This window comes from Melospiza melodia, chromosome 1 (genome assembly GCF_035770615.1).
Source record: "Melospiza melodia melodia isolate bMelMel2 chromosome 1, bMelMel2.pri, whole genome shotgun sequence".
In the NCBI taxonomy this organism is placed as follows: Eukaryota; Metazoa; Chordata; class Aves; order Passeriformes; family Passerellidae; genus Melospiza; species Melospiza melodia.
In genome coordinates this window covers 32,219,483-32,235,411 of record NC_086194.1, presented here as the reverse complement: position 1 = coordinate 32,235,411, position 15,929 = coordinate 32,219,483, and the positions used below count along the sequence as shown (strand labels likewise).

At 39.2% G+C, this 15,929-nt stretch overlaps 1 protein-coding gene across 1 annotated transcript in view; it reads right to left on the bottom strand.

The window, feature by feature from the left end:
* The window catches only part of DNAH11 (dynein axonemal heavy chain 11), a 98,666-nt gene that overhangs the window by 2,748 nt on the left and 79,989 nt on the right, over nt 1-15,929 (bottom strand). The window contains 7 exon segments of the mRNA XM_063148425.1: nt 1,556-1,686; nt 6,335-6,563; nt 9,721-9,831; nt 13,040-13,229; nt 15,592-15,751; nt 15,753-15,802; nt 15,804-15,815. Coding sequence (XP_063004495.1) covers nt 13,092-13,229; nt 15,592-15,751; nt 15,753-15,802; nt 15,804-15,815 — 360 coding nt within the window. The 3' untranslated portion in view covers nt 1,556-1,686; nt 6,335-6,563; nt 9,721-9,831; nt 13,040-13,091.

Here is a 15,929-nt window from a genome sequence, read left to right as displayed (position 1 = left end):
TGTGGTGCCCACAGTAATAGTAGCACCCGCTTTACATGATGTTCTGTAGTGCACGACCAGAATCGTTTGTGTTTAAACAGTTGCTAAATAGTTAAGGCTACATTTGGACATACAGATGTAGTGTAGACTACATTTGGTTGATTTAGATTTTGTTGGCCTGCTCTGCATGCTCTCTTTGTTCGAATGCAGAGATGAGTCCATAGCATCTGTCTGGACTGTACTTGTGGATTCGTTAACATGCCCTTTTACTAAAAGCAGAGACTTTAGTGATAAAGAAATTTTATATATGTAAACACCAACACAAGCCCAAACTGCACACTCAAAGCCATTCAAATGACAACCTTGCTATTGCTCCATTCCTCTACCCTAACTTCCCTCTTGGGGTTTACCTGCTGTAGTAGCAACTCCTTTCCAAAGGAGTGGCTTTCTTTTTATTATATTCAGGTCTGGTGAAGAACATGATGTTTCTCTGATTGCCACTGGGAGTCACTCACCTTTCTGTAATGAGCTGTAGCTTTGTTGACAGCTTTTCTTAGTTAAAACTAAAATCTCATGTTGACAGTAGGCCTGAATTGTTGTTCCTGAACTTAATGCTTCAGTCTCAGGAAGATACAGATTCAAAAGAACAAAATACGGTGTTTATCATGTGAAGGTTGTTAAAAGAGGAGTTGCAGCTCAAAAGGTGAGCATGGTTTCCATTCAGGGACAGCCTACAACCCTACTACAGCTATTGCAATAACTGATTGCTTAAAAGTCCAGATGAAAAAAAAAACCTTAATTCTTACACTTTGCCCACCTAATTAAACCTCATGCTAATCACAGAATCACTGAGTATTCTGAGTTGGAAGGGATCCACAAAACTGGTGTTCTCAAGTATTTCCCTTTGTTCTTGGTATGTCTCCCCAAAAGCTTTTTAAGCATTATGACCCAGCAAATAAAACATTCATAAATCTTTATATCTCTTTATTTAGAATTGGCAACTTATAGTCAAGGTAAGAGAAAGAAAATAGGATAGAGACGATTTTTGTGGGGTTTTATGTTTGTTTCTGGGTTTGGGGGTTTTGTTGGTAGGTTGGTTGATGTGTTGATGTTTTTTTTTTTTTTTGTGGGTTAGGTTGTGTTTTTTTTTTTTAATTGCAGTTATGTAGGTTACTTGATCCAGGTTACTAGCATGTGCTAGCTACTACCCTATTCTGCACCTCTAAGGGTTGCAAAAAATATATAGAAGTTCATTTTTGTGAAATTTATAGTTTCTGGAATAGTCTTTAAACTTCTGAACCTCAGTTGGATTAGAGCTGCTGCTTTACTACAATGCAGGCCTTGTTCAGACATACTTAACAGTTATTTAAGCGCAGGAAGTATATTTAATGATTAGAACACCAAGCTGGTATGAAATTTAAAGCCACAATGACAAATGCCAGCAATCTAGCACCATGCCTAAGCTTCTTGGTGCTGTTCATAGGGTCACAATGCTTTAGTGCAACTCTTGATGCAATTTCACTGCCTAATAGAGTCCCTGAACTAGGAGATCAAGCAATTTAAGTTCATTTCTTACCTTGCACAGAAGGCATACAGATACAGGCTCCTTTTCTTGCTGGGTGGTCATACTCCTCCTTGGTCTTTTGGTTACATCTGCAATTGAGCACACCTTATCCAAAGGCCAGTTGTTTCTGCTCTGCATTGCAGCTTAAAAAAAATAAAAGTGCTTTCAGTAATTCTATATTCAGACAGTAATTCTAATGTCAGAACTGTCAGCCTCTTGGGCCATCATGCTCAAGCCTGAGACTGTGTGGGGTCAGCCCTTCTCCAGAGAATTATGGCAGCCCAGCCAGTGTCCTGTGAGGAGCTCCTGGCCACATTTCTGCTAGCCAAGTGAAGCATTTAGCTCAGTGCCATTGGGGACTATGCAGAATTTGAGCTACACTGTTACCAAGCGCTCCTGTGGTGTTCAGAATAAATACAAACATACATTTACAGATTCACAGAATATTCTAAAGGAAGGGACCAACAAGAATCATTGAGTCCAACTCCTAAATGAATGATACATATGGAGATTGAACCCACAAACCCTGGTGTTACTAGCACCGTGCTCTAACCAACTCAGCTAATGTTCTGTGATCGTGACAGGAAATGAGATTACTGCTTTATTCACTACACTGGTGAAAGTTTTCCATCCCCTACTGTGGCAACAACTACACAAAGAGGATTGGAAGACTTGATTTATTTTTCTCATTAGCCTCATAACTCTTTTATAGAAGAAAACAGAATGGTACCATGATATATGCACTGAATTAGTTAAATAACAATGGTAGAAAAAGTTGCACTCTTAAACCTCTTTTAAACCTCTTTTTAAACTATACAATCAAGCTCTTATTTCCTTAGCTGCTCTGTCCTCACACTTCTGAGTAGCACAAGACAAGTTTGGATTGTTCCCCTTGCTTTCAGGAAAGGATTATTCTAATCTTAAAGTGATTTTAATCTTTTTATTTAAGCTGTGATCAACTCTCCAGACAGCATCACAAACACAGCTAACACCAGTAGTTACAGAGAAATATCTGACATTGAAACCATATGCTTGGTGCCCTATACCCATCACTGCTGACCTGTCAGCCTCACCACTGCTGGCAGCAGAAGGTCCTGTGTCCAGATGTCAAGTCCTTGGTGTCTCATGAGAAAATCAGTAATGCTAAAAGAGAAGCATCAATAGCTCCGGCCTCAAATGTGTGTGAACTGCTTTTTTAGACAAAATAAACTACAGATTTCAAGTGTAGAGTCCTTTTATCTACAGAGAAAATGCATTGCTGAAGTCACCAGAAAGTACAAGCTTATGTAAGTCTAAGGTGATTGTTTCAGTGGAATTTGTTGTTTTCCCCAAGTAAGTATGTCTGAAATCAGTTGTAGAAGGTGATCAGCATGGTATGGGTTGCTGGCAGCAGAGAATGTGAGTATGCTCAGTCCTGTTAAATCTGCTGTCTTGGGGAGAAACCTGAACATCACCATAAGAAGCTGCCAGAATTTGCTAGCAGCTGATGCCTTCTGAAATGCAAATTGTCTGGTGCCGTTTTCAATGGTATTTAAACTTCATATTTAAACTTCCAATGAGCCGGAGCAAAGTGCAAAAACCAGGAACATGAGGGATTCTGACAGAGGTTCTGAATAATGGCACAATGCAGCATACATTGCCATGAGGTATTAGAAGACTTTCCAGAAACAATCCCTGTTTCATCCATGTCTAACCACTGCTGATAGCGGGCTAACAAAAAGGAATCCCACAGGATGCTGAACATGCCTGGTACTTGGGACAAAGGGAGGTGAGAGAGCCTTTGCTTTAACAGAGTGCTTGGTGTTCAAATGAAAACGGAATCTTGCAATTTCAATGGGGACCAATAGAGGAATCTTTGGTGCATGTCCCTGCCCTTGCTGGCATGTTATGCCTTTTGATTGCTTTGACTTCGGGAAAGATTTTTTTCGTTTTTTTTTTTGTTTGTTTTAAGTATCCATGCCATGTCCCTCATATCTTCCCCTCCAAGTTTTGTCTTCCTCCGTGACTTTTTCCCCTGCTTTTGCAACATCTGTGAGCTTAGTTTTGGCATGTTTTGGTCCCTTGCAATGCAGCTCATTTCCTCCCAGCCTATTTTTTGAAGACACTAAAATTCCCGATTTTCTGTTTTTTTCAATTGCATTTCATTTGATCCTATCTCCTTTCCAGAGTGTTTGTAAGCCTTTCTTTTCACGTTCGCAAGATTCCGTTTCCCGTTCTATGTCCACTTCAAGGGAAAACTGACTTTCATTTGGAGAAAATTTGGAAGAAATAAGAATGGAACAAGGCTGCTGGGGTTACATCACTGGAATAGCTCTGTATAGTAGCTAAACCCTGTCACTGTGGGGTACTTGCCAGTGGACAAATCTGTGTTTGGATGCACATCTTGGTTTAGTCCATGTGTCTGGCACAACATCACAGAAGAGTGTATATTGTGTGTATTTCAGCACTTCCATAAGAGCAGAAAACTTCAGCTCCCCATTTGGAGAAAAAGAAAAGGCAAACATAAAGAATAACTATTCTTTAATTACCAAAAGAGCCACAAAACGCCCTGAAATTATTAATTTGTCTTCAGACTGAGGTCCAGCTTTTTGAAAGACCTATGGATCTCTGAAAGTAGAAGGTTCATCACCTTACTCTTTGAGGCAAACCAGAGCATAGGGTCTCCAGGCAATAGTCTTCCTGCATGATTTCTGCTATGTTAAGCTTCTCAGGAAGCATTTCCAGAATATCACCCAGGACCTTCTTGACCTCTTCAAGACAATACAACAGATTCAGTAGAAGTCCCAGGAAATCAACTCTTTCCGACTCTTCTACCTTCAAGTGTCTGATTTCTTCAGAAGAGCACAAATATCTCATTTTCTTAGATAAAAAACAGAGATGCTCCCTCCATCACCTTTGGTGTCTTCTTGGCAACAGTAGTGAGAGGAATGAGTGCAAAGCAATTAACACTTAGCAGCTTCTATTTAGCTTTACATTTTCAGGTAACATTGACCCTTGAAGCCTACTAATGCATTGTCCCGGACTTGGGATGACGGCTGTTACTAGGATACACCCTGGAATTCTCTTGATTTTCAGTCAAGTGTGACTTGATTTTTCAGTCAGTAGTTTGTATTTCTCTAGTACCTAATAGCTTCCATCACCCCCTCCATCACCCACAGTCCTTGCTGTCTCAGGCATTAGGCAAAACACAGCACAGCACAGACATGCCTCACCCCCAGAAAGAGTTTCTCTTGCCTCAGGCTTGCTCTGGAACTGAGACAGAACATAAATGAAGAACAATTCATAACAGGGCTAATGAGCAGGAATTGAAATCACAGCATTAATGCAGCTCAGCCTCTGTTCCAGCCCTGGCTTTGGCAGACTTAATGATGAATGCCATGTGCTATGGTCCAGACTCCCTAAAGTGGATGGGGACTGAGCAAGAAAAGCACAAGCTCCCCCCAAGAGATGAAGCAATGTTTGGCTACTTGCATGCAGAGCTGTTGCATTTCCACCTGCAAAGCCTCCATGATCTGATAGTGATAAGAGGGGGAAAAAAAGAAAGATTAAAAAAAAAAGAGTGCTCAGAGGAAAGGGAGGAAATAAAGAAAAGGATGGCGAAACCAGAGTGGCAGTTATAGGGGATTTTAATTAACTCTGGTAAGGATAAGGAACTGAAGGCTCAGTCTCACATCATGTGCCAGGCTTTGGGGCATCTGGACATAGTCTCTCAGACCTACACTCAGAAAGGAGGATGCAGAAGATGGCACAATCTGAAAACAGAACTAGCTGAGATTTGTGATTACATTTTCATTCCCTGCTCCTTTATTCATTTACTCTCTTAAGCACCAGTGATGTTCTGGACTTAAAACCCATTCTTTAAAATTTTCTGGAAGGAGTTTGGCTATAATAATGTATCTGTGTGTCTGACATATCTGGACTATGAACAGAACTGCAATGTCCCAGCCAACTCCATATTAAGGGACAAAGCTAATCCTGGTATTGGGGTTGGTCTGTTTAACCCAGCATCTGATAGTTTATCAGTAGGAATGTTATTGTTCTGCTAGACTCCAGGTTCTGTGGTCAGGTGCTGAGGCCAAGAGATGGTCAGACACCTTCCTTGGCCAGGATTCACCTCTTCAGACTACCCAGAAACTAAAACTCCCTGAAAACTTCCTCTTCCTTTACTGCTTGCAGAGGAAGTCTTGGAGCAGCCACAAAGCTCCTGCTCAGAACAAGTTCCCAAGAAGGGAAGCAGTGGGAGAACCTGCACTTGGGCTGCTCTAGCATGGAAATCCTGCACACCACTGTGTGGCTGTGCTGTGGATGCAGCAGAAAAAGAAGTCAGGACTGCAGGCTAGGAGGGACTTCCTATGCTTGGCACAAGTGGGAAGGTGTAAGAAAGCTATCCTAAGGAGTTTTATCATGCAGGAGATGGGAACAAAAGACAGAGGTCAAGACTAGACTCACCAATTCAACCAACCATGCCTTTTTTCTAGTATTTTTGCTCTATTTGTTTATAAAAAGTATATATATTAAAAAAAAAAAAAGTGAGATAGATCCATACCTTGTTTCCCACCCCAAATAAATTCAATGTGAAAAAGAAATTGGTCCAAATATCTTCCTAGTGCATTAACTCTTGGCCAGGTTGGTGCATTATCGCTACCATTAACTCATCTGATCTTTTCTAATTTGATGCCTTCCCTCCACCCCCAGCCCCCAAAATTAAGTCTATTGCTGAAATAACTCAGTAAGATGTGTATTCCACCTGTCACTAAAAGCACTGACAGTACACTGGATGAAGAACTTCACCTCTTCACTGCGGACTGTCCTGATCCCTTTCCCATGGAGATATGGCTTGCTTTTCCAAATGAGAGTTGAAGAGATTATCTGATGTTGACAAGAATCCCATCTCAGCACTGGGGTGCAGTCCATATAGTACAGGGCTTTCAGATGGAAGCATTTCATTATGTATTTGTGGTATCCATCATAATCCAGATTTGGAGAGGCCAAGAAACATGGTGCCAAATTCCCCTCCAAGCTGTAGGAAAAGAATCAATAATGTTAGTGGTAATGCTGACACCAGAAAACATTCTCCTGTAGCTACAAGGTTTCAGAAATTTATTTGAAGTTTTTAGACATGACAGCTGCATGTTCTGATACAAGGGAACAGGGTTACCAAAGGATTCCCAGCATAGTTACTATTTGCATAATTTCTGGACACTTCCATTTTCTGTGGGGTTGCTTCTTACTTCATGAGGATGCTTTGCATGTATTTTAAGGACTGTCACTACTCAGGCAAGTGTATTTTAAGTGCAAGTCTGCATCACCTCACCAGCCAAACAAGGATTCTTATGCCATTTTGCTACTTCACTGCATCTCTCCAAGTGCAGGAGTGTTGCATGGGGTTTTGTACTGCTGCTTTGGCCTCAGTGAGGTAGACAGTGGTGACAATTTTAACGGGATTGAAAATTAAGGTCTTAATCAGCTCATTATTGAGCCAAGTACTAAAAACTGCACTGTTCCTATAGAGCAGGAAGACCCTAACTCTGCCAGGATATTTAAGATAAGACTTGGGACTTTGGAGCAGATTAAGATTTATGTAGACAGGATTTGGGTGAGAAATACTCCCAGTGGGCTAAATAAAATAAAAAGTAATAAATAAAATAAGAATAAAAGCTGTAGCTGTCAAATTTATTTTTCTAGACTTCCCCATCTCCTGTAAGAACTTCACTGAATTCAAAGAATTTCTCTGAACTTATTGTCATAGAGCTGCCTGCAATTTAAAAGAGGCTTGAAGTTGTTTTTGCTGAAAAATATTTCTAGCTCTAAGTGGTACTTTTCACAAAAGCTATTTCTTCCTAATGCAGGGTCCACTTCACAAAATCACAATAACATTTAACAGCTTCTGGCATTTAGAACGGTCTACAACAAGCTACTTCTCAAAATAACACCAGTAAGCACTTATTTCTGAAGTCATTTTGGTTCTGCAACCAGCCATTTACCTGTGCCTGAACTTGCACCACTAACCTCACCCACAATAAGCTGTATCTTAAGATGCCACTTTGAAGTAGTGCTGAGGTTTTGAAAAAAGCCCTGTTATTTACCTCGAGTGGAAGATCAATTCTGTCAGACAATCTGTACTTACCAGTCTCTCTCTGCTGGCACTTAAATCAGGTTTTACTGCATTTGTGGGAGTCATGTGCACAGGGGGAGGCTGTGGGTTACTGGGGTATGAAGCAGGAGCTTGCTGCCCTTCTGTCTTTATGACTGCTCCCAGGTGAGGTCTATCAAAGCTGACACACAGTGGGTTATTCTAATGGACCCATGTGGAATGAATTTGTTGCTAAAAGAACTCAACATAAAGCAAGAAGATAAAATAGAAGGCAAACTCCCCAATGAATACAAAGCCCCACTGCTGATGAAGGACCATCCATTCATTTGGCTGCTAGTCACTGAATGATTTTCTGGTTTTGCTGGTAATTCTGGACTTTAACTTTTTCCAATTACAGCAAGAAACTAAGAAAGAATCTTCACTGTTTAAAATACCAGTGGATCCACACTAAGGGTTGGGTCCCTAAATTTTCCAAAGGGCATACAAATAGTAGTGATTCTGTTCAGGTTTCACCACCTATACTTATTTTGCAATTATTTGAATGAAAGTTCAGGCTTGTGAAGGTTAATGGACTACCTAAAGTACTAAAGCAGTAATTCTTTACTTATCCATAGGCTAGAGGCAGAGCTGGAGCCGACAGGATGAGCTTCCCACCATGCCCCCACGACCTCAGCTGTCATATGGAGAAATCAGCCTCTTTGGAGGTCAGGAGTACAGTGGTGTTTAGCCTTTCCATCTCCATGGCAACTTACTCTTGGGCATCTTCTTCTGAGCAGTTACTTCCAATTGCCTTCATCTGAGTGTGGCTCTTTGACATATGAAATTCTGCTTCTTTGGGACCAAGGAGACACCAGCCCTCTGCTCTCGCTCACAGCTGAAAGGCAGGCTTCAACCCACTGCCAGGGGTGAAAGGGGCACTTTTCCCAGCTTATCCTGGCTCCACAAATGGCCTGCTCACACCTAACATGATAATTTTTAATTTTTTTTCCTCACAAATGAACTTTTCTTTTACCTTTGGACAATGAAAAACAACAAGTCTGGAAAGGGTGCTTGGAAAATCTCTTGGCTGTTTTTAGCAAATTGTGTACAATCAGTTGTCTAAAGTGGCTTCCTCAGCAGCTGAGGAGAAACAGACAATATTTTTAAACATTTATATAGAGATCAAAAAGTACATATATATAATACATATAGTATATATCTATATTATATATATGTGTACATATATACACACACCGCTGTATAAACATCCACATTTGTTATTTGTGTATATGAAAACAGATTAAAGCAGTTTCCATGCAAAACTTCTTAAAATTAAAGTTAAAACAACATTTTCTTTTTGTAGCCTCAAAAATTTCAGCATTTGCTGCTGATTAGAAGCAACTTTGGCAATCTAGCCCTTTGGAGTCATGGATGTTTCACATACACTGCTGTCCAGGATGAAAACTCAATAATGAAATTTGAATAATTCAGTATATGTCAGCTGGTAATAACCTGACAAAGCTACAGAAACAGATGTAAGAGGGTAGCGGAAAATTAGAAACAGTCTTACAAGCTATTTTTCCTATTTTAGAAAGAGTGAGGTGCAAGGAAATGTATAACATTTCCATTATTTTTTGAGGAAGAAAATGTGCAAAGAGTAAGTTAAAGTTCTGAGGATAGTGCCATTCTGGATTGCTGAAACTGGTGAGTTTATCAGTTACATTGGTTAAAGTGCAGTTCCATAAGAGATACTTGCCCATGCCTACCCAAAACTTTCTAAATGGAAGCACCTTAAAATAATTTTCCTAGGAAAATGGAGACCTAAGTGTATCCAATGTCATTAAGCTCACTATACAAGCAGTGTTACAAAGCACTGAATTCAAGTTCCCAATTAATTGTAGTTGCAAAAGTGGACAAGCAGTAGGACATCTCACAAACCCTTTCAACCAAAATCTGCTCAGGATAAATCATTGACAAAATTGATTCCCCCACAGCCAGACAAGACCTTGCTGCAGGATGGATGAGAAAATGTGTGGTCTTCTCTTTCCCTTAGGTTAAACATACTGTGTTTTCAGAGCTTTAGGTTACATATGAAGGTTCTCACCAGGACTGGGCTGAGGAATTATTGCAGACAGATCCAGCAGAGCCTACAGTCCCAGGCACCCGTTATGTGGCCACCTTACATGATCTCACCAAGGATTCCTGTGGAACCCACCTGAGGAACAGAATGCATCACTGAATAAAACAAGTCAGCTGCTTAAAGAATAAACCAAAGCTGTTCTGAATAAACACTGCTAAGAGACATAAAAGAAGCCCAACTACTTCCTTTCAGAAAGCTTCATCGTTATACATTTGCATTGCTAGGTTTGGTTTTTCAGCAAATAATGTTAAAACCAGATTTCTTTTATTTCAATCCAATGAGAGGTATCTGAGCAAAAATAGAAAGTTTGTGACTAAAACTGAGTAATGGTGTAAAATGCATTATCCAAGCTTTATGTTTCCTACCTTAGGCCTTATAAAAAAACTTTAGAGAAAACCACATTTTCAAAACACTACATTATATGAGAGAACATAACTTTGTGAACAAATGTATGTATTTTCCCATACAGATCTTTAAAAATATAATCCTCATGAGTGACAGGAAGGTAACCTACTGTGCCTTTCTTGGAGGAGAAATAAAAAACTTGTATCTGATTGCAGTCTTTTATATCTCCTCACTAGGGAACGTTTAGTTTCTGAAATTCTACATTATTTGAAATTGGGAAGTATTCAAGAACTTTGGTAAAAATTGAATTAATATTAATCCCATTGCTGCACCATCCTATAAGCATTAAGTTTATTGTAGAATTCTAGTCATAATGCCATAGAGAAAGCATGTGGTTAAGGGTGGTAAAACATTTTATTCAAGGAACAACTGTCTTTCTCTTTTATTTGGCTTCACAGCATTTGAAGCTTCTTTTTGCTCCCCTTCGGTTTGCAAAATATGCCAGTTTGTGATGAAACCTTTGCAGACAGGAACCTTTACGCCCTTGGGGGCAGTATTTGCCTCCCAACAGTTTGAGTAAAAACTTAATTATAGGCTTTAAATATTACATGATGTGACAGAACAGAACAAGTAAAATAGCTGCAGCTATTCCAGCCTGCTTGCTACATAAACTTGTATGCAGCAATTTGATTATGTGAAATGCTAATCCATCTTTATTTTAAACTGGTTCAAAGAACAAATGAAAAAAAAAATTTAAAAAGCCACTGGAATATAATATGCAGTGCTGCATGCTTGTGATGAGAAGGCTGAATAGAGAATCCCTGTGAAAAATGCCAGCAACTTGGGTTTAGAATGGAATGTTCTTGCAGTCAGAATAAACCTGCTTTTCTCTTTGTTGGCAACAAAAACTCATTTAATGTTTTTCTAATTTCATATATATTTATCTCAAGAAATTGCTTTTTCCTTTGTCTTTTGGAAGAGTATATCAATATTCTAATGCAGTACAAGCTCATTCAGCTGCACACTTCTGGGACATTGATTATACTGGGATAATCAAAGCTGGTGATATAAAAGGGACATTTTTGCGAGTGTGAGAAAGCTGCGGAGTTTGCATTAGAAATATTTTGGGCTGTCAGGTTCACATAATTGCCATTGTACTCTATACAAAACTGGTCTGTTGTACCCAAAAAAACCCCAGAGCCATTGCTGGGTGGGTGGATAATGGGGAGGACAGAATCTACTTTCCCCCACAACAACATCCAGTGACAAGTCCTTGAACACGTGCGTGGGGATCAGAAGGTGGAGGGCATGAGTGGGACAATGAGGCAGGACCAGGCATCCTGTACTTCACATGGAGAGACCTTAACTATTGCAGATTGGTGTGCTGGAGTCTGTCTTAGAAGCAGGAAAAACTGAGAAACAAGATTACATATTCTCGGGAAAACACTATAAACTGGTGGGAGTTATAACAGAGTCATGGCAATTTCCACTGGCTGATGAGATAGCTCAAGTTGCCCAGTTTATGCTTTCTGGTCAATGCTTAATTGCCTTCAGGAAGTTCTTCCCAAAGGACAATAAATTTATATTCATATGATTTACGTGTGTGTATATATATATGCACAAGGTCATAGACATGCCTATATACATAGGAACTGACATTTAAAAAAACCTGTTGTCTTATTTCTCTCTCCAATATCTATGTAAAAAAAATCCTTGTGAAACCACAGGGTAATGAATCACTAAGCAGTACAATGAGAAAGGCCAATAAGCAATATTACCAAGAGGAGAGAAATAATTCTTGCTCTTACAGACCTTTCTGGTATTCCCTGCCATCAGAATACTCCCTCTCATTAATTAGCAAAATGAATTATCCGGCTTATGAATTATGGTTTGAAAAGAACAGCTTAAAGCAGCAAGATTTATTAGCAAAGAAAACTAAGGGTTGGAATAAGCTGATTTCATAGACTTGTTTTCTAAATGGGAAGCATTATTAAATCATCATAATAAAATTAAGCAATTTTTTCACTATGACACCAAGTACCACAAAAGGGAAAAACAGCTTGATGTCCTACTAACTAAATAAAGGCTAGTAGGGGTATGAAGACAAAAACAAAATTAATTTCTCTGAGTAAATACAAGCTGGGAGATATGGAGAAAACCATATCATCAAGGGGTGACATTTCTGTCTCTTTTATTTCTTTATAAATATCTCTGAAATTTATTTAAATTACTCAAATGGGAGGATCTATTCAATAATATCCTATATCATTCAGTAACAAATAATTACTGCCTTTTATTTAGACATTTCACATTTTCACATACAGAACTTACACAAATGACCTCAACTCGGTTTTTAAACTACACAAGTCTGAAATATGTTGTAGCTCAGAAAAAAAAAAATCACTCTTGTATCCTTAACTTTGACTCAAGGGGAACATTACTGAGAAAGTCACAACAAGGTGGCATCCTTAATACATAATAATGACACATTCAGGAAATGCACCATTATTTATACATGTGACGTGCTGTAAATTGCTTCCATCATCAGAACTAATTGTAGTGATTATTAATGCAGTGTTATGAACTGTCAGAATTGCTGTTTGTAATTACATTTGTGCAAATGCTTCATTACCTGCCTAATGAATTTGGCATATATGCACATGTAAACCCCTGTTTTTGTTAACATAATGAAGGGCATTTTTTTCCCCTTAGCTACTGATGTGGAACTGGTTTTACCTATATTACAAAGCTCAAGCATCCACTACCAGTAAAAAACCCACAACCCCCCTTTGATATGGTTTATTTTCATACTCACCATCACATAATGCCAGCTACTTAAATAACAGCTTCAGGGAAAGAAGTGCAACCCCCTTATTCAGTATAAACATGTGACTGAGTGGAAATTACCTTGATGTGTGGTTACCTGACCACTTCCTACCTTCTTGTGGGCCTCTGAGCAGTTGCTGAGGATGGTGATACAGACGGGGATCTCAGGTGCTGATCTGGAACCTTCCATTCCAGCCCCAAGGGCCAAACTTCAGCCTCCCAGGAACAGAAGTGTGAAAATTGCACAGGGGAAAACAGATGCTTTTAAATTTTCCTTCTCTGGCATGCAGGTCAGAGGTCCCCTGTCAAAGAAAAAAGGAGTAACTTCTGCACCAGCAACAGGTAGTGTTGCTGAGGGCTGTGCCTGCCTCATCTGCCAAAAGGGAGCACTCACAAGGCTGGAGCTGGAAGCAGAGTGAGAAACGGGTTTCTAAAGAATCAGAGGCTATTGGGCAGTATTTTTTTCAGTAATTCCCAGATACAAAATTGTTAATAGTGACATTTTAGTTCCCAATGTTCCCTAGGAAAGGAGAACTGTTTGGTTTGCTACTGTTGGTTTGCTACTGAAACCAACAAAAACAGAGTCTTTACCTAGAAGCCTATAAATATTACTCAGATAACCACTATAGCTTCTTAGCTAAGTCATCCACAGACTTTATCCCAAGCAGAAAATGTACTAGTTTAACATTTATTAAAAAGCCTTCAAACTCTTTGAAATTTTACACCATTTCCCAAAGAGTCACGTTTGAAATTGAAGTTTAATTTTTTTTGCCTCCATTATTTATAGTGTTAATAGAGAATTTTAGCAAGATGATATTCAACACAGGCATTCATCTAGTTTTTAAATTATTCTCCATTTGCCTGTAAAACCTGCAGAAATTAATCCTTATGTCTCTGATATTTTTCTATATTTTATCCTTTAGTTTAAGAAGTAATAAACAACAAAATTAATTTTGTTACCCTTGAAAATAATGATGTGTGGAGGGAACATCAGAGGGATCAACTCTTGTCTTTCGAAAGAAAATAGATAATCCTGAGCTGAACAACATGTAGCAGAATCAGGGCAAAGGTAAAGGATTTTATGTCTGACAAAAAAACCTCCTTAAATCAGAATACTGATTTCAACCATGAAAAAGTACAACACAACTTTCTACCCTGAATAAAACCACAAACCCATGAAATGTATTCCATCTGGATTAAGCATACTTTGATTTTCTTATTGTAATTAAAAAACAAAAACAACAACAACAACAAAAAAAACCCAAAAAAAACAACCCAACCTTAACCAGAAATATATTAAAGAGCAGTGTCTGCACAGGAATTTGTGGTAAACCACAAACACCTATGGCTCAGAATAGTGGGTGAGAAAAGAGAGTTCTCTAAAATGTAAAGCTTAGAAATTGTTTAATTCAAAAATATACATATATATTCTTTCACTAAACACAGACTGAAACAGGACAACAATGTATATGAACCACCTTTACTAAAAATTTAGTCTAAATTTTTCAGCTTTCCCTTAAAAGTATTATAATAGTAAGTTATAAAAAAATGGAAAAAAGAACAGAGTGCTGTATTAATAGTCAGCTGCTCAGCCACAAAACCGCAGTTATTCCTTTCTCACAAATGTCTTTCCAAACCATCCTACACTATCAAAATCAATCCATTTGCAGCTCTGACAAAACTTTTTTCTTTTTTTTCGCCCTTTTTTTTTTTTTTTTTTTTAATTTTTCCCCTGGCATTGGCTAGTATTCCTTTCTAAAGGAGCTCTTACCCTTTTCACATCCCATGTGTGCTGTGCTCCAGCAGCTCCATGAGAATACCCTGCTGGAAGGCGAAATGTGCAGTTAGGGCTGCCTTCATCATGGTCTGCTGTGCTGATGAGAACAAGCTGACTGCTCCAGCACTGCCACTGCTGCAGGGAAGCTGACTCACAGTGGGCTTGAAGATCTTTCTGCAAGTTCCTGGGGTAGCACACAGGGATAACCAGGGATCTGGAGGGAAGGAGACTGCACACTACCTGCGACATGCCTGTTCTACACATTCTCATGTCTTCTTTCTCCTCCTTCTTCTTTCCACCCACCCAAGCAGAACTTCACACAGGGAAAGAGCAAAAGACAAAACAAACAGCACATAACCCTTACTCTTTAATTCCTTTCCTTATGCCTGACTGCAGGAACCCATACAGAGGGTACTGAGCCATTGCCTGCACACCCAGGTTTGTAAATCACTCTGTGGGAGAGTGGTCATGACCATGCATTTAGGCAAATTTAGAGCAGAGCAAAATATGTGAGTAACATCGAATGAAAGAGCTCTGGCTTTAGAGCATGCACAGTTGTTTATTTTTTTCCATAAGTGCACCACTGGCTAAAGCTGGTGCAATAGATGCTCTTTCTATCTTTGTATGCATACCTGTGCATGTCTACATTGAATAGTACAAATGTTTGTGTTATTGCCACACTTTTCCTCCTGCCCAGCAATGATGGGAAACACAGAGGCAGTGCAAGGCACAGAGGGCTGGCACCCTGCAGCTGTTGGGTTAGTTGGGAAACACAAGGGTCCCAAGTCCTGGCCTCCCATTGAATGGTCATCAATGCTACCACTTGTCCCCACAGGGGAAGGAGTAATTAAAGCAAACAAAAGGGAAAAAAATTAGTTTACTTTTACCTGGTCAAAACCATGGAGAGCAGCATGGAAATTAGCCAGCATCCTTGTAGGAGGTTCACCAGTCATTTCAATTGAATTTTCTAGTGTTCCTTGGGGAATTATGTACTTTTCTGTGGTTGGAGCTGGCTTAGCACTGATAAAGACACAGAAATCAGGATGACATAATGTATTGCTCAAGGAGTTTGTCCAAGGTTTTGAGCTACTCAGCTACTTAGATGAATATTCTGTTGAAAAACAGCCTATATGGTTATTTTACAAAACCAAATAAATTTGTTTTCCTTAAGGCATTGTTATTGTGACTTCTTAATGGGGTAACAGTTAAGTCATTTTCATTTCTT